This window comes from Nipponia nippon, unplaced genomic scaffold, assembly GCF_047370975.1.
Source record: "Nipponia nippon isolate SJK-2023a ecotype South Korea unplaced genomic scaffold, ASM4737097v1 scaffold_2, whole genome shotgun sequence".
NCBI classification, from domain to species: domain Eukaryota; kingdom Metazoa; phylum Chordata; class Aves; order Pelecaniformes; family Threskiornithidae; genus Nipponia; species Nipponia nippon.
The window spans coordinates 69,359,065-69,386,190 of NW_028262336.1; the positions used below are offsets into that span (position 1 = coordinate 69,359,065).

A 27,126-nucleotide genomic window follows, 5' to 3' on the forward strand; every position below is an offset into this window, starting at 1 on the left:
GGTCCTAGAAAAGATTCCTCTAAAATGCTTGCTCTGCCTGCAACCTCATTAGCCAAGCTTGCCGAGCTAATGATGCTCATTGGCTTTGACACTGGCAAAATGGAATACGCAGCTTTCCTTAAATGTTTTTTGTCAACTTTTTTCAAGTGACCCACTTACATAATTGGCCTCTGGCTTAAATTAAAAAACATATATATGTATATTTGATCCCTGACTGATTTAAAGGTTTATACTGGCTAGTAGCACTATGTTTTGGATAACTGCTTTAATAGTACTGTGGCTTTTAAAATCAAAACAGTCATTCTGAAACTTTAGCATTAGCTGGGTTTGAAAAAATCACAAGACTTTTTATGTTTTCACTTTGTCATTCTGTTACAATTAAAGGGCAATAACTGTCTGAGGAAGAACACATTAAAGGACAATATAGATTGTGCCCTGAAATACAGCCCAGCTGGGAAGAATAAATCTCTTTGTGTGGCCAAATAGACTTACATTACATTGTTATTTTAGTATTCTGACCAAGCAGTTTAAGCGCTGGCTAATCTGGCTGGCTGGGCATTCTGACACCTCTCTGAGGCAGGTGTCAGTCAGCAGCCCCCTGCAACCTCCCAAAGACCTAGCAAGAGCTACCTGAAAGGAAATAGTAGGTTTTCCTTTGTTTGGAGGTTGGTTCCGAACCAGCCAAAGCCAGGACAAAAACTGTACCAGAATTTCCTTTCCATTTCTTTTGCAACAAACACATTTACCATGCTTTTTATTAAAGACTCTGTGGTCCAGGAATCTATTGTTATTTATTTTTTGGTGGCGGTGGTGTTAATGAGAGCACATGTGATAATAGCCACCCCGATTCCAGTTGTACAAAGATCACATTTTTTTCTTTCCTTTCTCCTCCTTCTTCCTCAGAAAATTAGGTAAATTCTTTCTTCTTAGTGTAAAACAATATCCAGAGGTCAGTCTTTGACTTTGCTGAGAGTCTTTTAAGGGATATATCAGCAATACCACTTAGCTCTTGTTGAATTAAATATAAATACAGCTCATACAAATAATATTACTGGAGAAAAAAATCACTGTCTGTGCAGCTTCAGATTTCTAAGAGAGTCTAAGACCTACAGGATTAATGGAGTCATGGTCCTTTGGGGTTTTGTCCCAGACCACACAGGTCTTGTAAGAGAATAAGGCTATTTTAGATTGATGGACTTTGTTCATATTCGGTGCCATTACCTAGTCAATACTGACCGTTTATCTCCTTTAAAGTAGATAGAGATAGTTCAGCAGGAAATCTGTTATAATTTCTCTATTCCTAAGGGAAAGAAATGAGAGAGGAATTCTCGGTTTGTTAATTGGTGGCATCTTGTGAAAAAATACATTTATCCTCCCCCATACCCCCCAAGTACTCCAGATAGATATGGAATCAGATGAAAATGAAGAATAATTATTCAGACTGGAAGAAAGAATTATTCAGGAAATACTCAGGAATTAAACAGGTTTTAAAATTTTATAGGAAGCTGCTTAATATTTTTAGTCACTATTTATTTTTCTCATTTTTTTAGTTCCTCATAAACAATTTATAAAGACTGGAAATACAGTACATTCACAAAGATACAATATTCTCACTTAGAAGTCTTTATATATATAGTACACATACCAACAATAAGGGACACTTGAAGTACTTTGCAAAAAAACAGCTTAAACCCAGATCTTCTACAAATTGTAGATGTTCTTAGATTTACATATACATCCTTAATAGGACTACATGCAAAAGAGGGTTCGGTTGAGTGTGTATTTTATGCTTTATATGCAGGGTATGAGTAACTCTAAATCAAGGGGGTGTGTATTGGGGAGACATGCCATGCTATGAGGAAAGTATCTGTCTAAACTGAAACTTAGAAGTGCACTAGCATACTGAAACACATTTAACTTCCATTTTGTGCCTAAGTTTAGTGATGAGCATTTACCTCATCAAGTGGGATAATCAGTCTTTATTTTATACAGTTGCTTGTATTACATCTGCTACGTATTACAGTATTTTAAGTCCTGAAATAAAAGACCAGGAACTGCATAAGTGTTTACAAAGGCTTTAATGAAATTGATTTTAAATAGTTGAAATTGTTTGCCTCATTAAAGTCTTTACATAGCTGGATTGGAGGGAAATGTACTTCTTTCTGAGAGCTGCATTAGCTAAAACACAGGGTTGAAATGGTTGAAAAACAGGGTTAAATGTCAGTTTGAACTTTCTTTCCTGACTTTAGTCAATCCTGGAAACTTTGTAGGAAGAGTATTTTAGGATTTATTTCTGATAAATCAGACTGTAAAACTAAGCCCTAATGGGCAGTCTTCCAATTGCTTTTTTTCAGTCCCAAGGAAATCATGCAAATATTTCTGTGAGTAAAAGCAGGATTAGGCTTAAGGTAGTCTTAGCAGTTCTTGGACAACAGTGTGTATTAAGCTGATAAAACTGGTTTTAAAAAGCACGTTTGGATCTTTGTTAGCGTGATTTATCTGTTTTCTGTTCAGTAGATGAAGACAGCAAAAACAACTAAACCACAGCAGCAGCAGACTAGTCCTTATGTGCTCACTGAGCTGCTATGAGAGAAACAGAAGTCAGAATCCAAATCCTGCCAGGGAAACAGAGAAGGATTTGTTTTTTCAAGTATTTCATGTTAGCACATAAATGCATTAGACAGCAACAGCGCGGTTGATCACAGAATCACAGAGTGGTTGAGTTTAGACGGCACCTCTGGGGATCATCTAGTCCCCTGCTCAAGCCCTTGCTCAAGCTGGCTCAGCTGCAGCCAGTTGCCCAGGACCATGTCCAGCTGAGTTTTGAATATCTCCAAGGATAAGAACTCTACAGCCTGCCTGGACAACTTGGTCCAGTGCTCTGTCACCCTCACATATAAAAGGTTTTCTCAGGTTTAAAGAGCATCCCCTATATTTCAGTTTGTGCCCTTTGCTTTTTGTCCTGTCACTGGGCACCACTGAGAGGAGTCTGGTTCTTCCTTCTTTACTCTGCCCACCAGGTATTTATACACATTGACAAGATCCACCTGAGCCGCCTTTTCTCCAGACTGAACGGTCCCAGCTCTCTCAGCCTCTCTTCCTATACAGATGCTCCAGTTCCTTCATCATCTCCATGAGCATTTACTGGACTTGCTCCTGTAAGTCCATGTCTGTCTTGTATTGGGGAGCCTGTGGCTGCACCCAGCCCTCCAGCTGGGGCCTCACCAGTGCTGAGTGGAAGGGAAGGGTCACATTGCTCTGCCTGCTGGCAGCACTCTGCCAGATGCAGCCCAGGAGGCTGTTGGACACCTTTGCCGCAAGGGCATGTTGCTGGCCTGTGGTCAACTTGGTGTCCACCAGGACCCCCAGTGCCGTTTCTGCAAAACTGCCTTCCAGGTGTTTGGCCCCAGCCTCTGCTGAAACTCGGTTCCACCTGCTGTCCAGAGGCTGCCACAGCAGATTTAGTAGCCTAATCAAGACATTAATTAAATAATTTGTGTTGCAAAAGAAAAAAAAAACTTAATAATATTATACTATTAAAACACTAGTGAAATATTAAAAACTGTGTGAACGTCGTTATTAAAAGTATTGGTTCTCCTGTCTAGTCATGAATTTTCAAAATTCCAAACACTGGAGGATTAACATACCCATCCCATCGGAGTTTCTTAAAATGGACCGAGATGTGGCTAGATGGTAATTTCTAAAGACACTAAACCCCTTAATTTCTTAGGGCAAGTATTTGAACTAGAGGTCCTGTAGCACCATTGAAGTTCAGATTGCTTTATTTCAGCAATGTTCCCTCATTAAGTTTTACTCCATGGGTATTTTAAACTTCTAAACACAAACAAAAGCATACTGCAATCAACACAGTGCTTAACTTCTGATCATCTTTGCCAAGTGCACAGTCATCCAATAGTATCATAAATGATCTCAGTACTAAGGTGCCAAACTCTGTGTTGCTGAAGGATAGTTAGATGATGTAAATAGCTTTTTGTGTTTTGCAATAAAGCACACTTCTGTTGTGCTTGATGTAAAAGCAGGAGATGAAGGTATTCTTTTATTGAAGCAAACATGTGGAAAATTGCTCTAGATTATTATAGTGCAGAGCATCTCCCTTGAAAGGAATGAGGTTCATCTATAGGGCAAACTCTGACTGTGGCACTTTACTGGGGTTACTCCTGGACTCTGTGTGGTCAAAGCAAATAACGTCATGTCCATCTAAACTGTTACAACCATGAGGCACATTTTCTCATCTATAGTGTTATGTTCTAAACTGTCACTAGGCATTAACTCAGTCACTGGTGAAGTCCTACCACCTAGAGATGAACTCTGCCTCAAAACGATGTTTTCCACTTCAGTGCTACTCGTATAGCAATTACTGGGTCATTAATATCATTGCATGCAATTAGTGACAGTAGAATGAGCAAGAGGTTTGTTATTTATTTCATATGAACTTTCACTATAACCCTTTCTTATCCAAGTGCTACTGACAGAAACCAGAGAGATTTTCAAGGCAAATGAACATCCTTGAAGAGTGGTGTTGAGTTCGTACAATACAGAAAATAGGTCCTCATTTCATGTTAAAGCTTCTGCTTTTGTTTCCAGCAAGCCTGCTGGTCATTAGCAATAATTAATGTAACTTGAATGCTAACTAATTCTATTAGTTCTGTTCAGCTGAACTGTTAAGCAAAGCTTGCTGTGGTAGCGGGGAGATATTTCTCCCCATCCATGAGAGGCTTTTGCCAGTAGCGTGCCAGGAGAAAGGATAAACTTACGTAAAATACCTGTTTGTGGTTGGTGAAGTTAACTAGCTAGTAATCTGCTTTAGATGCATACGTTCTGATATACGCTGAATACACCATAATTAGTGGGCTTGCATCTGCCACAGTTACTTCAGTGCTCACAAAGATGTAATTTGTTTATGTAAACTAGAAGCAACCATGTGTGCAGTAGGTCATTATCTGACAACATTTCTCAGAGTATGTGAAATATAGAACTGAAATACTTTTAGAAATGCTTAACCGTAATGAAAGATTTAACTTGTCATTCATAGTGATACAGTATTGAGATGCTTTTATTTTTTATTTTTTTTATAATCTCTTAATCATTATAATCTCTTAATCATTATTATCATTTCAGTGTCCCTTGAAAAGGGACACTTGACAGCAGTGAAGCAAGTAGGATTTTGTTGTGGGTGGGTGTGACCTTTTGTAATGGCTAATAATTCAGCAAATAGTTTACTGTTTAGTACACTTCAGCTGTGGTGTTCCTTGACCCAGAAATAAAGTGGTGCTGTTTTTAAAATGATAGGCAGCAGAAACCAGTCAAAGCTCGTAGCTTCTTTGATACTTTCCAACTCCATCTTGCTCACTGTCTCTTTTTCACTTTATGGAGAGACTTTGTTGGGATAAAGGGCTTTTTTTTTACCACCTGTATTCTCGTATGATGCCACATCTCCCTGGAATTAATAGAATCATTGTGAATGTAGGAAAATTTAGAAGAACTGTCTCCCTATTTTGTGCTTAATGCTTGGACAGGCCTTCTCAGTCGGATGACATGAGATGCAGGAAGGAGAGTCTACAGATTCCCAGAGGTGTGCCTGGAATTAAACAGTTGGTTTATACCAAGGTATATTACAGTACAGAACTGATTGGCTTTGTCTTGTTTGTGTCCTCCACATTGCACCCTGCCCCAAAAAACTGAAAGAGTAGTAAAAATCTGTCCCTCTCTTGACATACGAATGCAAGTGGAGACTTATATGGGGAATTATATAAAGACCCCTATATCGTGAGTCCCATCTAAGTACCACACGTCATGCCATTCGCATTTGGACAAGATACATTTTAGAGCAGTGGTTAGAAAAGTGAATCACAAAGTTTCACTGCAGAGCCTTTGCCTTCTTCCAGGCAAGAAGAGGCCTGTTTTCTGTTTTACTTCATTTTGTTCTTGTTTTAGCTTGACTGGGGAGGGCATTGCTTCTTACTTGCTATGCAGAATATCATTTGTGGATCCTGTTTAGATATAAATCCTGAGACATACATCGTAGGACTTAATTTAAAAAACAAGGATGAGAAGTGGAAAAGAAGAAGGGAGAACTCTGCTCCTTTCCTTCACATAGAAGTTTTGCCTCCTCTGTGGATAGAGGGGAAAAAAAGGCTATTAAAGGTCCTTTTTTTGTCTCTATAAGATCAGTAGAAAAGTTAGGATGTGATTTCATTGTTCAAGCACAAAGAGTTAAACAAAGGAGGTCTCCAGTCTGTAGATAGAAACACACACAACACCTTGACAGTACTCCGTGCGACTATTCATAACGCATTTTAAGTTTTAGCACTTGAGGTCCAGGTTTGGGAGCGCTGATAGTTAAATTTTGGAAGACTATTTCATTTTTTTAAAAAGTGAAGATTTCAGTGTCAGACTCATTAAACTGTTAGTTGCTAGTAGCTGAAATTAGTATATTTATCTTCTCTCTAAACTTTCTGCAGCTCATCCCACGTAGTGTTTGCCAAGCTACCTGTTCTTTGGTGAGCGGCCTGAACAATTTTTTTTCATTGTTTCAGATCTCCATGCAGATCTGGCATTGCTACTAAGTGGGAAAAAAAAAAGAATTTAATTTCATTTAATTAAAACACTCTTTCTATTACCTCAGCTGCCTTGTTCTTCATCCCTGGCTGGTCTAGAAACAACCTCTGTGTTGTGATCTGTGATTTGTGGTTTTGCAGTGTGCGATTTCTGGTGTTCTTAAAACCTGCCCCATAAATTTAGATAATTTATGGGAAAGAAGAATTATTTATTTGGTGCTTTACTAAGAGAGTCATTAAAAGGACCAAAAGCAGATGAAAGCAGTCAGAGCACAAACACACGATGCCTGGCCAGAATAGTGTTCTGTTACTTAATAAAATAAAAAACCCTCAAAAGCTTTACATGCGCTTAGTAATCCTGTGAGTGCATATGAGATCAAGTGCAGCTTTGCTTTAAGAGTAACTTCTCACTACTGTTGAGTCTAAAGCTTTTGTGGATTTTTGCTGCTGTGTACGCTTTTCCATTCAGTTTCTAAGCACAGCTGGGGAAAAGTGGAGATAGGTAAGGTTATTTGATTTTATTTAGCTCTGATTTTGAGAAACCTATTTTCTGATGCTGAATTCAAGCAGTATTTAAGAAAAAAAAATGGTGAAAATCACTACTATTGGACAGTATTGATCTACACCAAAGAAACCTGTAATTCTCATTTTTCTGTTAACAGATCCACACCAGCAGCAATTAATTCTTGATGACCTCGTCAATGATGTGTCTTTGATACATTGCCAAATGGCTTGCATCATCCAGCACACTAAGGGGGGACAAAACCAATTTTGCCCTTGCCCATCAGTTGACATCACTCATTCATTCCTTAAGGAATGTGGCTTAAGGTCCATTTAGTTTTCACAGGAAAATTAAGTATATGATGATCATAATTTCTCTTTTCAGCGATGTAGTCCATTTCATATTAAAGCTCTAGAAATAAATGTGTTATAAAGTTGTGTTGGTTCAAAGGATATGACATTTAACTTGCAAGTAGGTGATGTTATTCATAATCCTTTAACATAAAAGTATGGGTAATAATTGTGGCAGAATTAAGAGGCTGAGACTTTTGTCTGCTGGTGTTTTCTTTTAAGTAATTGTGATTGCTTTTTTCATTTTGTAATGTGTGTTTTTAGGAGTGAAGGAAGTTGAATTTTTGTGACTGTGCTTTCATTTCTAATCTCTTTGTGAATGAAAATCTATATACAGGCACAAATCCAGCAGCTTAATTCTCCATCTGATTAGAGCAATGTTACCAACCTGATAGGTTGAAAACAGCCAAGATCCATGCAGGGGCTTAGCCTCCTGGGAGGCAGAGTAATAACAATCAAATGAAGACATATTAAAATGTAATATTACTTCCTCTCCATGGGGACTATATAAGAATCATAGCCAGGAACTATTCTTGTCAGCTGACTCTGTTTCGCTCACTGATTCCCTGCCTCTGCATTTATGACTAATGCATTTCGTACAATAAACAACACTTGTGAAGTTTTAAAAGCAAATAAATGTAAAACATCCTACATTGATTTACATGAGTTTCCGGGTTTGGGTTTTTTTTGTTTGTTTGTTTTGTTTTTGGGTTTTTTTTTTAATAATTTACATATTTCGAAGAAGGGAAGGCAGAGCTGAAATTAAATTCTTTGGCCTGAATAATTTAATTTCTCTTGTGTAAGGGAGAGGATATGTTAAGGCAGTGTTTTACGAAACTGAAAACGTATACTAGCTTCTCCAAAGTAAGTATGTATCAGCAGACTCTTAACTATAATTTCATAACAAATCATTTTTTTCTGAAAGTTGAAAACCCAAACTTATATACCTTAAAAAATGGCAACTCCTGTTGTGTTCAAGGAATGCAGACACACAGTGCCTGTGTATACAGAGCTGAAATGTCATTTTTGACCGACTGCTGTAAACATTGCCTATAAATTATTACGATTTTGTCAGAAAGTCTTAAAAATAATAGAGATTTTAGGGCAATTATATGTGTTTATTTGTAGGTGTGCCTAAACTGTTGACTGAATAATTTAGTGTGCTTTTGACTGTAATTATTAGTTTTGCAATTGACACCAGTGGAACAAGACAGGTCTCAGAAAATCAGAGGTACCTATCCATCAAAAGATTTAAAAATATTTTGCTACCTGTTTAGCAACATTGCACTTAATTCTAGTTTCCTATGTGTTGCTGTATTAATACAAAGTGAAGCGTGGGATTCTGAGAAAATTTAATACTCGTGAGAAACTTTATATTAACCGTTAAGTATGTTTATTAATCTTAATATTGAAGTAGTATCTACTCTTCTTAGCACAGGGCTATGTATAGTAGTTCATGTGTGAGTAATTGCCTCTAAAATATATCCATCTTTAGCTCTAAATATAAAAAAACCCCAAACCTGTTCTTTTTTATATGTAGGTATATAAAAATAAAATGGATGTAAGGTCTAAAATTTGATCATATAAACACACCGGAGAGTAGCATTTCCATTTCAGACACAAGAAAATTGTGTTATGTTTCTGTGTTTATACCCAAAACTCCTATCACAGACACTTTTTTTTCTTTTTAAATATCCTTTCAGTGTGAGCAGAGCTCCAGGTACAGGGTCACTTTCCTGCAGAAGTGTGAGTGTAGTGGAGGAGCTTACATGTTAGTGGGTGTAATTTTCATTTGGAGATCCATATAGAAGGGCAGTGGCAAGCATTTGAGGAGTATTTTGTACCCACTCCCTTGTTTGACTTCTGCACACTGAACTGTCAAGGGGCATTGGCAGTATGAAACTGTTTGATGATGAATCTGATGTCCCAGATTACTTCTTTTTCTCTGTGCAGCTTTTCAAGGCTTGAAACGATGTGTTTAAAACTACCCACTTTCTTCCTGGTACACTAGGGATATGTGAGGTTATATTTCGATAGTCTTAATGAATTTTGAAAAATAATTTCCTCCAGTGGCCTTGGGTAATTGTCAGTTTAATTACAGGGAGAAGCTGAGATGGAAACTTTGCTTTGTCACTGAAATGCTCCTCTTTGAAAATTCCCCGTTCCTCGGGATGTAGTAGTCTGAGCTACTCTGAGCTATAATGTAGGCTTTCCAAAAACCCCTTGAAGAACTGTGGAAAAAGTGAATACTTCTGCAAATTCATTCATCTGACATCAAAGCTATGAAAGCATTCTTTTAGCAAGCAAGCGACGCAGATTGCGCTCGCGTAGGCACACAACCAGACTCATTGTACATCTGGGCCTTCCCGTTTGGAGACTGTATTTGAAGTAATTTTGCATTCTTTTTGCCGTCTTACTTTCTTATTCTGTACTGAGGTCAGACTGCATCCTCTGCATCTTATTGAGGTCTCCTGCTCTGTGGGTTAAATGGATAGGCCGTTAAAGAATAAAAAGGCATTGATGTTCAGAAGAAGCAGCACTCTATTCAATTAAAATCAAGTGGAAGGTGTTTAAGGAGATGTGAGCCCCCATTGCCTCGATTAAAAAACAAGAGAAGAATAACAAAAACCACAAGACAAAGTCAGTGTTTATTAGTTGTACTTTCAGCTGATGCTCAGCTTTGGTATTTCTATTTACTGCTTTTTTTCCCTTGTCCTTGTGCTGGTACATTGGCAAATAGGTCATAAAAAACACTTTCAGCAAAGACACATTTGATTTATGTCCAGAACTGGTTCTTAGTATTGATTTTTTTTCCCTCTGGAAAAAAACAAAAGAAAACAAAACTATATGTCTCCATTATTTTCTGAGCCTGGCAATTCAGTGGCACATTTCAGATCGGCTTTTATCTTAAATTACTCACTCTGTTCTTTTATATTTTAAAAAGTCTTTTTTGCAAGTCGGAAAAAAAAAAAGAAGTAGTTGCACATATGGCCATTGTCATGTTTTTACGGGGAGGGGGAGAACAAGAGGAGGAACTGGGAGGGACCACGTATGAGGAGAAGGAATTTTAGGAAAGGAAAGCACAATTTGGGAAGTTTGTATGGTGGCTGTAATTCGAGTTAGTCACAAAAGACGCAGAAGTGGAACAAAACCAAGAAGTAGATCAAAGGCTAGGAAGCAGGGTTCAGTGGTATGGGGTTTATATCTTTACGGCTAGAGAGAAGATTAGAGCAAGAAAAATACTGCTGTGGGGCTAGGAAGACATTGTGAAGGAAAAAGGAAATATACATAGGCTGCATTTGAAAGAAATCCCCAAGGAAGGCAAAAGAGAAGAAGCGAGAATTAAAAACAAAGATCTGAACAGTGTGAAGCCCTGGTTGAATTAGATCCCAAGCTGAAAGGAGAGGGGCAGAGGCAGGAAAGTGCTGCTTAAGCAGTTCACCACAGCCACAGCAAGCAGCAAGCTCCGTTATCTCCCATTTTCTTTGTTTTCTCCAGCCAGTGGCCCAGTGCCGGTGTGTGTGCATGCACCCGCTCGTACGTGCGGTTTGGGCCTTGGATAAACAGCTCCAAGAAATGATGGTGAAATTTGCAGCCCTAGGACAACCAGGGTGGAAAAATCCCTGGTGCATTCCCTAAATAGCGAAGCCAGAGTCTAGCATTGGCGGACGTGCCTGCTTTGCCACCGTGGCTGGGGCACCAGCGCACATGCTGATGTGCCAGTGCGTGGCACGGTGCAGAGTGGCGGCGATGCCCAGGGCTGAGGAGCTGCCGAATAGTTTTCCAGCAGCTGTTGGGGGTTTGCAACCAACAGCTGGCTTGGGCGGCAGCGGCAGCGCACCCCTAAGCCGTGACTCAACATTTTGGAGTCTCCAAGGGAGTTGTGCTTTGCGCACAAATCGTATTGCAGCTTGCGGCAGGGTTGCGCGGTTCCAGCCGGTGCTTAGATAAGCGAGAACAATATAAATGCAGGGGAAAGCACCCATTTGTTTGTATGAGCTAAAAGGTTTCCGTGAGACTAGACCGTATTCCCACCCGCCCCCGCGGAGGCTCCTCAATGCTGAGAAAAGTGAGATTGTACTTTAAAATATTAAATAGTTTTCCAATCAGTGCAGAATCTCAGCGTTCACCTGGGTCTTTTGAATGCATTCACTTCTTCCAGCAGGAGATTTGTAATAGAGGAAGCAGGTGTAATGTGCTGATTATAAAGATATTGTTGGGGAAAAAAAAAAGGGTGAATTTTCAGTGCTTTGCTCCTGTGAGCCTGCCAGGGCTTCCTTTTCAGCTGACTCCATCACCTTTTAGCAAGGTGCTGTGTTTTCGTCCAAGTCAGTCAGTCAGTCAATTGTGCATAGAAAAAAAGGTTGCTGGGTAAATTTGAAACCTTGATAACACATTCCACCATTTGTATGTATTGTACAACTTACCAATGTATTCATTCCTTTGGCTTTTAACATTTCACAACTTTCCATAGGTCAGCCCGAGCAACAAGAACAGGTCCTGGTAGACTGAAAGATTTCTGCTTTCAGACACTCATGTTCACATCACTTTGCCTGTTGATTTCCTGATTTTTATTTATTTTTATTTTTTTATTTTTATTTTTCTTTTATTTTTTATCAGCAACATCAAATGGGTCTTTGGAGGGCCTGGATAACCAGGAGGGAGGGGTGTGCCAGACAAAAACCATGAAGATCCTCATGAAAGTTGGACAAGGTAAAGACCATCTGCTGTTTCATGAAATCACTTTGATCAGTCTCAGTGTCCTTTTAGTTTTCAGGCTTATTTTAGCGGTGTAGAGCAGAGAGCCAACAGAGTCTAGTGTGGTCATTCCTCCCTTATGGTCTGAAAGCCAAGCCTATTTTCTCTTCCTTGGCTACTGACAGATTTCTACAGGAGGAGGGTTAGCATAATACAATCTCTTCATTGGAGAGATCCCTAGAAGGAAAGGTCACCTGGGAGTAGTGTGTTTCAGTCATTTTTATTTTTATTTTAAAAACAAAAGCCACAACTCTGCTGCTCAAAATTATTTAAAATACATGAAAGGAGGGAAGCTAATATTTCTATAGTTTGCTTGTTAGGAATTCTGATTACAGAGAGGTTTTTGTTCATTGTCTCTTTTCACATATAGATAACCTATTGTGCAGGAAGAAAGAATTACTCTTCTAAGTAGAAGTTGGTTTAGTAGTCAGTCAACTTCCTCAGTTAAACTGAAATGTCATCTGCAAAGCTTTTTTTGCCAATTACAGGAGTCCCTATAGTTTCTGCAGATGGCCTCACAATTTAAACCTCTGAAATAATATAACCATTTTGCTTTAAAAGGAAAATTATGTACTTATATATCCCAGACCTTTGCATAAAGATTCTTCTGTTCAAAGCCATTTGTGTCTCACGAGGTACCTAGAGCCGGCTTAGAAGGCTCCGTACCATCAAGCGCCGAAGCTGCATGAGTCGTCTTTCTCTCCCCCAGATCCCAACTCGGCGGGGCTGCCCCGGCACACGGATCCCACCAAGCGCCCCGAGCAGGAAGCTGGCACCAACGGAAAGAGTTCCACCACCAGCCCCTTTGTGAAGGACCACTCAGGTAAGTGCAGCGGGGCTCACACCTGGGACGGGGCTCTGGCGGAGTCTCCTCCTTTGTCCCCACATTTTATTTTACCATTAAAGTGCCAGAAAAACAAATGCTTTTGTACTGGGATGAAGCAAAAGACAGTTCTGATGCTCTGGTGGATAGTGTCTGGGAGTTGCAAGTTTTGGCAATGGCTGCTCTCTCCCCTCTTCCACTCTGCAATAGAAGTTAATTACATCTTGTGAGAATATCACTCATTTACAGGAAAGTTTTTGGATAGAACATTCGCTAAGCAGCTTTACGATGGTAAATGCTGCCTTACATTTAGTACTCTGGCAGATGAAAGAGTCTTTCTGTCTTTCTCTTCCCGTATGATACATTATCAAGTGGTTCTCGACAGCCATTTATAAAGTTTATTTCAAGGCATCTATAATTAATGTCCTGATCTTTTAACTGACCATATAAAGTCTACACGTGAATCGCTGGTCTTTCTTAAAGATTATTTTTTTAAAAAAAATTATCTAAACAAGATAAACAGATGATTCTGAACAAATATCTTCAGGGTGATTAGGTGAACAAGAAAAAAACCTAACTCTTACAACCCAAGGTCTCCGGAAGAAAATTCGGTGAATTGGGAATGCTACAAAGCAAAACTTGCTGACAGTTGATTCTGGGGTTCCCGAAAATGGCTGCAAGTTTTCCTTGCTAGCTCTGTCATTAGTAACTGGGCTAATGAATCTTTGATATGGCAGTCACTGGGCAGGTTTCAGCCATTTCCTACAGAGGTTCCAGTAGGAAAAGTTCACAGTTACGTGGACGTAGCATCTGCAGCATTCTTCCACCTGTGAGTGAGCATCAAGAGAGGGAAGTCAGTTCAAATTTTCAAGTGAGAAAGTGTCAAGTGAGGTGTCAAGTGAGCGTTCATTTAATTTTTGTGACAAGTAATATGACACCGTGATGGCACCAAATATTCAACAGGTTGTTCAGCCTGTGAGCTTTTCCTGACTAGCAAATGCGTAGTGTAGTTTTCTTTTAAGTAAATGTAAGTTAACACAAACAGATACATACCATAGCCATTTTACCTATCTCCGGCACTGCCTCAAGCTCCTTTACTTCATGTGCAAGCAAGAGGAGTCCACGTAAAGAGGCACTAAGAACGGTTTAACTTAAATCAATATGCGAAAGATAAAATAGCAGAAGGACAGTGTGACACTGAACGGTACCAGTTGTCCTGAGAATTGGCTTTTCCCTGTGTTATTTTCCCCTTGCAGTCCTATCCCACCCCTCTCTGATGCCTGGGGCTGGCCGGCATCTGTTAAAAGATGCAGTGTGCATCAAAGGCTGCCTTGTCAGTGCAAGTCCTCACTGCTGATGGATGATGATGTATGAAACAGGGTAGTTCAGGAGCAGCACAAAAGTGAGACCAACAGACACAAAGTCTTGTTTAATATTGATTGCTGACTTCGGCTGTTTGCATTTAGCTATCTAACAGGGTAATTGGTTTGTCAAAGTTTAGCTGTCAGTTAATTCTTCCAGTCTTGCTTACTCTACACATTTTTAAGCAGCGTAAATGGGTCGCAGGATGGCAATAACTTTTGTCTGTTGTATTTCCATTCTTTCCAGGATCTAGCACAGATGGCAGTAAGGCTGGGCATTCCAGTATACTGGGTTCAGAGGTGGCCTTATTTGCAGGGATTGCATCAGGGTGCATCATTTTCATCGTCATCATCATCACTTTGGTGGTTCTTTTGTTGAAGTACCGGAGAAGACACAGGAAGCATTCCCCGCAACACACGACAACTCTCTCACTTAGTACATTAGCCACCCCAAAACGCAGTGGCAACAACAATGGTTCTGAGCCCAGTGACATTATCATTCCTCTAAGGACTGCAGACAGTGTCTTTTGCCCCCACTATGAAAAGGTCAGCGGCGACTATGGACATCCGGTGTACATAGTTCAAGAGATGCCTCCTCAGAGTCCAGCAAACATTTATTACAAGGTCTGAGAAACACACAGCCAACTCTGTGGTACAGTTGAGTCGTAGAGGAAACTCACTGGTCGAATGCTTTCTGTTGGGGTTTGTGATGACGCCTTGTGCGCTAGCATTGACTCAAGCACAGGGGGGGAGAAGGCGACAGCTCTTTCTCCAGGAGCCGACGCAAGCTGGACAGCTTACCTAGTCTGTAGAATTCCTATCTTGGTGAATAAGTATTCACTAAAAGCTGGAAGACTTTTATGTAGAAGATGCCCATTCTGATTGCTGTACTCTTGTTACATTCATCATCCTCAAAGCCATGTGCTGCGGGCGTTCAGGCATGTACAAAAGCCAAGGGAAGATGGAGTGATCCGTGGATGTTAATAGCTCTAGGCATCCTGGGAAGGTGCTCTAGGATATATCAAGCTTGAAATGCAATCTTCTGACTTTTGTGTGTCTCTCTCAGTGCGTACTGGATTTGTCACACAGACCTTGGTGTCTAAGTAAGACTTGTTAAAGTTCTCTTGCTTTTAGTCCGTCACTGTTCCATTTGTTTCTGTTATCCGGGGCTCTGCCATCCTTCACATAAGATTTCCTTTCACTCCACCTCCTGAATCACTAATGGAACATTAATGTTTGGAGATCCGCACTCCATCCATCTGCTACAGCAGCCTCACTCGAATGGGTAATGCATTTATAGAAATTGTGTTTGATAGTAAGGAGCCTTCCAGCCAAAAAGTTAGGCTGTCAACAAAGTCAAGAGCAGGACTGGGTGGTGGAGGGAAGGGCTGACTGCAGTTGCAATTGAATACTGCTGCCTCAAAAATAGAAGCTGGGAAGAAACAAAATAAAAAAAAAAACATTTAGGTAGCACAGCACTTTGGTATGCTAAGTTTTAAGAGGCAAGTAGGAGGCACAATAACACGCGCAGTGGATTAGGGCTGCATTTGAAGGAATTCATGGTTATCAAACACCAGTGTGCAGAAAAAAATAGTACCTTCAATACAGTAGAACAAAGGGGTATTGTTAGTAAGTGAACAAGCTTGGAGAGGACAAGACAATAGCAGGCCGCTGAGGATATATTAGGGCAGGGCTGTTGTGGTACTGGCAATAAAATATACAGCTTTGAAGCTGTAGCGAAAATGTAGTCTGCTTTGGATGACTTTTAAGCAGACTCAGCTGCTATACTGTCACGTTATACTAAACACAGGGAAAGCATTTAAGAAAATAGCAGAGAGCCAAATCTGACCAAGATGATTATAAGCCAACAGGTCAAATGAGCTGTAATTCTATCACTGGTAAAGTTGTGAAAAAAAAAACAAAAAAACAAAAAAACCAACAATCTTTCTCATCTCTTAAAGTAAGACAGAATTTCTTTCTGACTGAGCCTTTCGACGCTTTGGTTTATTGTAGTGCTGTCCCTGCACAGTGAGTGTCGGTACTGTGACTGACACAGCCGTTCATTGGTGCTCTGTTGCAAAGTTAAAGCACATATGGCAAACCTCTTGCAGTCTGTAAGAATAAAATAAATTACAACACTGAGATGGAGAAGGAAGATATGTCTTATTTATAATAGGTGTATAGAACACAAGGGATATAAAGTGAGAGTTTTTTTCGTTCATTCTTTCTTACTTTTTTGTTTTGGTTTGCTTTTTTTACTAATATATATTTTGAGATTGCACAGAATCTACACCAGAAGATGTGAAATTCATTTGCGGCAATTAAATAGTCTTAACTTGTCATTTTACAGATATATGTGTGTGTGTGTGTGTGTGTATGTATATACACACATATATATGTTTATATATGCATATATATGCATATATATATATACACATTTAAAAAAAAAAGAAACTGCTTCTGGGAAAAACATCAGCCGTCCAAAAATAAGAATGGGAGCATATTAAAAAAAAATCCAAAGCATCTCGTAAGAGAAAACTAGGAAATATAGGGCCCAAAATATCAGGAAATCAATGTTACTGCATCACATATTTAACAATGACAAGGTGTGCCGGCATTTATTTTCTGTGTTGTGTTTTCCCTTGCCTTGTGGGCTGATGTGTTCTGTAGATTTCATTGAGGTTCGTAGAGGGGGTTTTCAGGTTAAAGTTTTCTCTTTAGTATGGCTATTCCCCTAAAGCTCCCACCCTGGGGAGGAAATAAAAAAACTCTACTTTTATATGTGCTATGCAAATAGACATTTCTAACATAGTCATGTTACTATGGTAACACTTTGCTTTCTGATTTGGAAAGAAAATGTAGCAACAGCATTTTGGGGTTCTCAGACCTCCGGTGAGCACCTGCAAAAAAAAAAAAAAGAAAAAAATCTGTCATAGAAATGATCACTCTCTCTGTTTCCTGAACCTGAAAATGATGTTGGGATGTTGGTCCAAAAGAGAGAAACAAAACAAAAAAATCCCAACCCGTGGTTCTGTGGAAGGTTACCATGGTGACTAACTACAGTACATATGTAATTCTTTTCAACAACCCTTCCTTTCTGTGAATCCATCCATACAAGGTTCTCTTGTAAGTCATTAAGATTTTATTTTGGGGGAGGGGGAGGAAGGGAAAAGATGGGGTTACTGATCCTGATTTTTATTAAATCAAATCTGTGCTTCATCAATTGGCTACATTCTAGTTATGTACTAAACTGTGAAAAAAAAATCAGACGAATTGCTCAAGAGCAACCTGCAACGAATTGAAAAAAAAAAATGTACTGTGCGTCTGTTTTGTGTCTGGTGCAGAATTATGACAATCTACCAACTGTTCCTTTATTTGACGTTGGTCCAGCTTTGAAAAGTTACTGTAAATGCCTTGCTTGTATGATCATCCCTAAGTCACCCGACTTGGAATTTGCACCATCATGTCTAAGTGAAGATGCTGTAAATAGGTTCAGATTTACTGTATATGGATTTGGGGTGTTAACAGTAGCCTTATTCACCTTTTTAAATAATAAAAAAAAAAACACATGAAAACAAGACAAAAATGGCTTTTCTTAACCAGATTGTGTATATAGAGCAATGTTGGTTTTTTATAAAGTCTGAGCAAGATGTTTTGTATAAAATTTGAATTTTGCAATGTATTTAGCTACAGCTTGTTTAAAGGCAGTGTCATTCCCCTTTGCACTGTATTGAGGAAAAAATGGTATAAAAGGTTGCCAAATTGCCGCATATTTGTGCTGAAATTGTGTACCATGAATATTTATTTAAGAATTTCTTTGTCCAGTTTGTAAGTAACACAGTATTATGCTTGAGTTATAAATAATTTCTTCCTTTTTTGGGGTTTTTTTTTGTTTGTTTGTTTTGTTTGTTTGTTTGTTTCGTTCTGTTTTAAAACTAGCCGGTCGTAAGTTTGAAATCTGCTTTAGTTCCACATTGCAATTAGTTCCCAGAAAATGAAAATTATAAAAATCACATTCCACGTCTGTTTCAAACTGAATTTGTTCTTAAAAAAATAAAATATTTTTTTCCTATGGAAAACTTGCCTTCTAAGTATTTTCTTCGTTTGTTTTGCAGTTTTTTTCTTTTTTGAAACATGAAAATACATAAGAAAGCCACCAAGCCTGCCTCGCTCTGCCCCTCCCTTCCTTCTTCTCTCTCTCTCTCTTCTCCCCCATCTCTCCACCCTGATTGCTAGTGGTTTATAGGAAAGAAAGCTCCTTATAATACACTGACTTCTGTTAAACCTATTTTTTTCCCAGACTTTCTCTTACGTGTATCAGCAGATTTTAAAAAACACGTGGGGCTCTTATGCCCTTGGAAGTCTGTGAGCTTCAGTCAGGTGCAGTAGCCAGGTTGCCTGGATGATCTGGGGGGTGAGATAACCACACAAACAATTCCCAGACATTATGGAGTGGGTTTATACTGTGGGCAGAGTCAGAAAAAAATACACCTGAAGCCTTCTGGGTGCTGTTGCTGTCACTGCTGCTCCTGAGAAGGGGGAGCAGCAAGCCTGGGGGTGGCAGAGCTAAGCAAGAAGGGACAGGAGCTGGAAGATGTTAGGACAGTGGCGAAGGATTAGAAATGCTGCAAAGTCAAAACATGTCTGCCTGGTTCTTTCAGTGGGGCCATGTATCCCCATCCTTGGAAACATTCAAGGACAGGCTGGATGGGGCTCTGAGCAATCTGATCTAGTTGTAGATGTCCCTGCCAATTGCAGGGGGGATGGACTAGGTGACCTTTAAAGGTCCCTTCGATCCCAAAGCATTCTATGCATCATCCTGTCCTTGCTTTACTGCACCTTAAGGGAGATGGGGGCCAACATGCAGGTGACACAAGCCTTAATACAAGACGTGTGGTTGTGTTGCTCTAATTTTCACTAGGATAACTGATTCATTTAATAAAATGTTCATTTTTTGACAAAGCCCAGTCACTTTGGAAGTGAAGCACCTTTCAGTTTGTTAGCAGCACATAAACGGTGTGCCCATCCATGCAGTAACAGGTGGGAGGGTCTACAAAGGGGAAAGATGCATTTGTCGCTAACAACAAATGCCAATTTGTCATAGAGTTTTCACTAAAGAAAGGCGGCTAGTTATTCATAGTATTGGTCATGCAATTCCCATTTGTCAAATTATTTTTTCTTTTCTGAATAATCAGGGAAGAAATGGCTGTATGGCAAAGCAGTATATGTGTTGCAATGGCACAAGTATTCTGAAACTGGACTTACAGAAAGCCCTAGGGACTGTTGAACTGTTGGGCTAGCATGGCTTCTGGCTGACAGAGCTCATTTTGGACAGGTCATTTACAGGATCTGTGCTGAAAGTTGATCTCAGAGGGGAAAGTTACACAGTGGCATTTAGGTTCTCCTCCTGACTCTGCTACAGATGTCCTTGGGAGAGTTACTTGGTCCAGCAGAAGGCATAAATGCCCATGGTGGAGCGTGTGGGCATCCTTTGACTTCCCAGTAAATCACTTGGGCCTAATACTGCATTTATGGCTATAAGTCACTTCAAAGGACGTATTCCTGTGTACTCAGTGGCACACGCATACTTGGCTGGATTGAGACTTCATTCCCCGCTTCGTGCTTGCACACAGGGGATTTCGCTTGCTCATCTTGGTGGGTTATTGTGAGGGTCCCCACATCATTAATGGCTGTGAGGTGCTCAGGTCTAGTCTACGCTAAAAGCTTGTCTGATACAGCCATCTGTTAGATCTGTGAGTCTGGTTTAGTTAAGGCTAAGGCTATTGTTTTTATTTTAGGCCTTCGTAAATACTGGAAGATGGCAATATGAAAAATAATTCAATAGTGTCAAGTTTACAGGGCATTTTCATTTCTGTGCCTTTTTTCCACAGATGATAAACATATATTATTATATAATTACAGATATGTTTATAACTAGCATGTATACTGACACCCACACACACCTATTTTTGTCACTCTTTCAGCAATAAGGAAAAGCAATGTTGCTATAAACGGTGTCTCCACTGGGGAGGAAAAATGGTTGCCAGTGTAACTCTATCTGTATAGTTAACGCTTGGGGACAAGGATGCTGGGTTAATGGCAGGGCCTTGCACACATACCTTCACAAACATAACAGAACCTCCACTGAGTCTGCTAAACTCATTTTAGTAAATGATATGTGCCTTAGACACTCAGCATAAAGTCATTGACTTATAACCCATCTTCTGTAACTTGCAGAGTAAAAAAAAATCATACTTGCATTTTGCACTGCTGCTGACATTGCATTATTAATTATCAAACAAGCACAAAATCAGAATTTACTGCCTTTATTACAAAACTGGTTCCCTGGCAAGAACTAGTCCAAGTCAATAGGCTCTGCTAAGTGGAAAATAAAATTACAATTCACAGTTGTTATCCATCTAGAGTGGAATAAGGATTTGTTACATAAAATACTGCCTCACAAAGTAAGCATAACCATGTTACTGCCTAGGTTTAAAATGTTACACCTCTTTCTTTAGCCTTTCTCTTTAGCTTTGCTGGGATGCATTGATCAAATGCTCACTCAGTCAGCAGCATGCTCATTTTGATTCTATGGGCACCGTAAATTTTCTTTTTGCAGAAAAGCTTAAAATTATGTAATGGTTAGCAAAATAAAGGAAAGCAAAAACTCAGTCTTTCTAAGAGACACTCTCCATCATCACAGCCACAATGGAAATTTTGGTGGGGAAAAAGCCCAGGGTTTAAAAACACCAAATATACTCATTATACAGTTTGCATGTCATTACATGAAGCAGCAGATCAGAAATCAAATAATATTTGTTTTGGAAAAAGATGAGTGTTGGAGGATATGCCACAGTGTATTCATGATTGTGCCATTCGTAATCCCAATGGTGCTGGATTCAGCTGACTGAGCTATCATCGACAAAATAAAATAATATCTGTCTTTCACGTGACTCACGGAAATACTTTGATGCTTAATTAAGGCATAATGCAACCCATAGGAGTCACCCTACTGATAAAATCATTGGGCTGATGGTGGAACTGGAGTTCCTATTAGAAGTAGCGTGCAGATGGTATCCTTGCCTGTGCCTGGATCTGCCAATGATGGGTGAGGTCCTGGCAAACAGGGGCTGGCGACTCTTGTGAAACAGGGGCAGGAGCCTGCCTATGCGCAGTGTGGATGAGGAGGGGGAGCTGCCGGTGGCTGTTCCTGGAGAAAGGCCTGTGGAGCAGAGGGAGGTGGACTGGAGAGGGAAGGTGTGAGAGAGGGCAGTGACTTCCCAAGGGGAGGCTTGGGGACATCTGCAATGACAAAATTTTGGGGAGAAATCAGACCAAGATGACAGGCCCATCTGTGGAGGTAGTTAGAGAGACAGGGTCTTTGCAGCTCTGGTAAAGGCTTCGGTGGAAAACAGGTAATGGCAAGCGAAGTGTTGACAGATGAAAGGCAAATAAGCATAGTGTTTGGCAAGCGTTGGCTGTTGTTTCAAGCAGGTGAGGAGATCAGGCCAGGTTGTTCTGCTAGACACTGAGACGAGAAAGAGCCTACGTGGGATGGAGAACCCAGACCAGAACTCAGTGTTTTCTGCAAACCGGGATCCTGTGAAAAAGAGATCAAAGATCTGCAAGAACTGAATAACTCTAGGACTATTAAGAGTCTAAACAGCAGAGAACCTTGTGTATAGTTGTCATAACCTCTGGAATAGGGCTTGTGTTTTCATAAGTGTATTGACAGAGCCTCATATGCTTGGGCTGCTGAAGAAGTGCAATTAATTTAATAATATGGGCAATCCAGTGAGGGTGGGGGAATGGTTGCTTCTAGATCAGACCTTCAGTGGATATAAATTAGCATGATTCAGTTTGATATCTGATCCTACTTATCACAGTTCAGAACTGCACATGCATAAGCAATACTCATACAGATTTTATTGTACCTCTTAGCTAAGAGAAAGTGCTTTATGAGTGTTGTCCCAAATATTATAAAGACTGTACTCAAAAACATACCAACAATGACATGCTTTTATAAGAGACTGCAATTAAATGCCATAAACATTGTAATTTGTATTTTATTGAACATCTTCAGCAATTTGCTGTGTCTGTTCATTAAAAGTACTAGCAAATGTATAATAAAAATTGTTCTCATTTTAATGTATCTTTTTGTCCTCTCTTCTAATATGTAAACTCATTCCTTCCTACTCCTGCATTCAATTCTATTCCATATGCATAACTGGCAGGTCACCTGTCCGCTGTTATTGCATTATCTGTTCATCCCCACACGCCACATTCCCAGTGTTTCCAAATTTCATAATTAGATCAAAATACTGAATGTTGGCTTTCTTTAAACTCAGCTGTTGGAAGTATATGTTCACATGAACAATTTAGTAATTATTCAGAAGCAATAGCATTTTAGCCTTCATCACCGCAAGGAATACTGGAGGACGTAAGGCCAGAAGGCAGAAGAAGATGCAAAAGAACTCTGTGTGTCACTCTGAAAAATCTCAAGATTTGGGGAAATCCAAATGATGATACAAGAGTTAGAGTTGCATGTGCTGCCTTTGCTTCACACTCTTTCCTTCATTATGTGCCATGTTTCCTTTTTGTACGTGACCAACAATGCACATGTGAATTTTCCAAGCCTCAAAACAGCATTCAAGCTGCAAAGATTCATACTACTAGTTCTGGAGGTCTTCTCTTGAATTTCCACTATTGAGAAAATGGTGGCTGCTTTCCTTCAGCCTGTTTATCACATACCATGATGCCATGCCCTGATCACCTGCTCAGTACACTAGCCCTGTCAGTCACAAAGCCCTTTCTGGGGCTTCGTGTCTTCCCAGATAAGGTTTCACTTCTGGACAAAGCTTTTGCTGCTCACCATGAAAGTTTCTTTTCAAATGTTGCCCTAGGCTTTCCTCCTTTTATATGACTGCCTTTGGATTTCAGCTGGTGACAACTTTTTCATGAAAAAAAATTATGTTCTGATGGAACACAGGAGCAGTCCTTGTACCGAGAGTGTTTTTCCTTCTAAGCCCCTTATTTTCCAATCAGCTTTAGTTTGAATTTTTATGTGGCTTTATCTCTTCCTTTTGTATTTATTCAATTGCATTTGAAGGAAAATAGCATGCAGTAAAATTTCTAAATACAATTTAAATATAGCTCATTTCAATCCGGTTGGTTTTACATCTACATTCATCAATACATTAAGCTAAAAATATTGCAGGTTATTTTGTCCTGTGTCTTGCAACTAAAAAAAAAAATCTATTAAAAATCTCTTTTCAGAAGAGTGTAAGCAGTTCACTTTGGAAGGCATCATTTAAGCAGAATTAAGAAACAGGGATTGGTGTGCCACTCAAAATTGAGTGAACATATTTGAAAGACAGAATGACTTTTGGCAATAATCAATATTTGGTTTTGGTTTATTTCCTTAAGTCAGCTCAATACTGAGAAACAGACAGAAAGTGCTGTTGGTTTTACTGTCGGTGCATGAGCCTTGTGGCAGCCAGCTTAGGGCTTATTTACGTAGCTTTGTCCTTTCAGTCTCTTATGACGAGCAGTGATAAAACTAAAGTCTGGATGCTTTGGCCACCAGTAGGTGTAACCTATGTGATTACACACAATACAAGGGATTTATACTAAGACATTGTTCCTGCAGGAGAAACATAAATCCCTTTTGCCAGCTCCCCTCCACCCACTTCTAGTGCTGCGTTTTAAAACAGCAGATGTTTTTCCTTTGGATTTTTCACCGAGCCTAAATATTTCAAAGATAGCATCAGAACTATATTTATCAAGTTATACAACATTTTTGTTTTTTTGTGTAGCTGGCTGCTTGCAACATTTCCACACTGTCCCCTCACTCAAGACACCATTAATAGACCAGTGCCTACGAACATACAGATGAGACTCGGGAGACTTATTTTTGCATCAGGTTTTTGAGAGAGATCTTACCATCGCATTTTACTTGTGTCATGTTACTGACAGATCGAAACAGCAATGCACCTCGGTCCAGAAAGGCTTCATCCCTGCTCGCAAAAGTTATAAGGACTGATTGTATTTTCTCTCTTTCAGTCACCAGCAGTGAGGGATTACCCTGGGCTGTTCAGGCTTTTGCAGGGAGGCGGAGAGGAGGTGGCGAGGCCTCAAGCCCCAGCGCTTTGATCGTTCCTTCCCAAAGGGAAACACGGGAGTTTCGCATGACCCTCGCCATGGCACTGAGCGTGTGATAAATGCAGGGCTGAAGCTCTGAGTGATGGTGCGCAGTCATTCAGCTTTCTGCACATGGCTGTGACAGCAACCGTTCGGAAATCAAAAGATTTCTTGGAAGTGGGCTGATCGCGTAAGGAAAGCACGTGGGGGCTGATCCAGGGCTTTTGGCATGCCTTAGCTCATCTGCTGTACCGCTGGCAGAGTATTCTGCCAGCCGTGCTTTGCAATGAGGAGGATCCGACTTAATTAAACCCTTGGAAGCTGCACGGGTGGTGAGAATCACAGAGGCAGGGAGAAACAGCTGCAACTATCACAGCAGCATCTTCTGCAGACCCAGAGGTGGGCACCGGCTTCTCAGGAGAGGCTATTTCTGGGTTGCAGAAGGCAGTCTGGGAAGGCTTACACTCCCTATTTACTATTTGATGGCTCCACTTCACATTACTGCCAGCTCCTAGAACACCGTTTGACCCAAACATGATTCCTTAAACCTGAAGTGGAGTTTTTCACTGATGCAGTTGACTGATTTCAGTGCCCTGAAGAATTTGGTCTCTGATTATTAACCAATTCACAGCCATGGATGAGGTGGCAATTAAATCACTGTAAAGCATAAGACCCATTTAGTAACATTTCCAAGTCTTTTAGAAACAATGGCTCTTGCAAAAATCCTACCCATTGCCAGCTATTTTAGGATAAATGTAATTGTTGAGTGTACCAAGCTCTTCTTTAAAAACAGCGAAAATCAGAACTCCCAGCACACTTAACCAGTGTTCAAATTCTAATTTTTTTAAATCTTCCTAAATTCTAGGCCTGAGTGGCTTTCTGCGGAGGTGAGTTTTATAGTTCAGTCACATGTTATATGAAAGAATGTTTTCTTTGATCAATTTTTAGCTTTCCACCTTTGAAACTCTATTTGTTTCTTCTGAGACAGAGAAATCAACTCCTAAGTTGTATCACTTCTTAGCATATTTCTACTTTAAAAAAAAAAATTTCATTCATCTCATTCTCACTCTTAAGGTACCCATGCTCCTCAGTCTATTCCCATTTAGTGAATTTTCCATGCCCCAAACAATTTTTTTTTGCTGTGCTTTGAACTCTCCCTTAGTTCTGCTTTATCCTTTAAAAACAAAGAGATAGGATATATATAGTGTGCTAGTCGAGATTGCATGGCTTTTTCCTATAGTGTAATCTTACAAGAACTGAAAAGGAACTGCTTAGGAAACAGTTTGGATGCTATCACAACCAATTATTGTGTCCACAGCATTGTGGCAAACTGCTCCTGTAAAACACCTTGGATAGTGATAAGCACTTTAAGCTTGCATTAGTAGTAGTAGGATTTGAAACTGCTCAGCACCTCTTAGGCGTCCTATCCAGAAAGAGAGGATTATATTTTTGGCTGCAGTCACAAAGCTTAACAGGTTTCTACCTATGTTTCTCTACAGCAAACCCAGGATATTTTCTTCATAATACATTGATCAGAAATATTTCTCTGAATACTCTCGTTGTATCTTCCACCCTGGAGCATAAAACTTTTCAAATAGGCCTCTTAATCCATTTTTTGCCTCACAAACCATGTAAATCACTCTTGTAGTAACAATTTGCCTTATTTCTCAATCCATCTTTTGTAGACGGACCATACTTCAAGCAAAGGCTGGGTCCTTTCCCAAGTACTAAGGGTCCCTGCTAGCAGCTGGACTGTCACCATCTCCATCGCCTCTAGAAGCATGCATTTGTCATAGAATCATAGAATCATTAAGGTTGGAAAAGACCCTTAAGATCATCAAGTCCAACCATTAACCTATCACTGCCAAGTCCACCACTAAACCATGTCCTGAAGCACCACATCTACCCATCTTTTAAATACCTCCAGGGATGGGGACTCAACCACTTCCCTGGGCAGCCTGTTCCAGTGCCTGACTGCCCTTTCTGTGAAGAATTTTTTCCTAATATCCAACCTAAACTTCCCCTGGCGCAGCTTGAGGCTGTTTCTTCTCGTCTTATCATTTGTTACTAGGGAGAAGAGACCGACCCCCACCTCGCTACAACCTCCTTTCAGGTAGTTGTACAGAGCAATAAGGTCTCCTCTCAGCCTCCTCTTCTCCAGGCTAAACAACCCCAGCTCCCTCAGCCGCTCCTTTTAAGACTTGTTCTCTAGACCCTTCACCAACTTCATTGCCCTTCTCTGGACACGCAAAATTTGCCTTCCAGTTTAGGTTATTCACCAGTGGTGTAGGAGTCCTGGGTTTAAATATGTGGTCAGTGTGACTCAGAACAGGGATATGAGTATATGATTTCAGACCAGTGCCCTGCCAGGTATTTTAAGTCTATTGTTCTTTTCTGTTGGAGTTTTATCACTCTTGATAGCTGAACAGCCACTGCTCAGAAAATCCTCTAATATAGTAAAAGCCATGAAGCAGCGGTCTAGGGAGTCAGGCTCTAACCCTGCTTGTACAGCCTCACCAGTTATGTGCAGTGGCATTATCCTGTCACTGTTCAGTAAGAGAGATGGACCAAGGGTACCCCAAAACCTGACATTTAGGGAATTCCCTTTTAATAC

At 40.0% G+C, this 27,126-nt stretch overlaps 1 protein-coding gene across 1 annotated transcript in view; it reads left to right on the forward strand.

Moving 5' to 3' along the window:
* EFNB2 (ephrin B2) overlaps window positions 1–18,451 on the forward strand; it is a 45,763-nt gene extending 27,312 nt beyond the window's left edge. Inside the window, exons 3-5 of the mRNA XM_009470353.2 lie at window positions 12,051–12,143; window positions 12,898–13,011; window positions 14,620–18,451. Coding sequence (XP_009468628.1) covers window positions 12,051–12,143; window positions 12,898–13,011; window positions 14,620–15,002 — 590 coding nt within the window. The 3' untranslated portion in view covers window positions 15,003–18,451. The remainder of the gene's footprint in view (window positions 1–12,050; window positions 12,144–12,897; window positions 13,012–14,619) is intronic.
* Window positions 18,452–27,126: the final 8,675 nt, after the last annotated feature.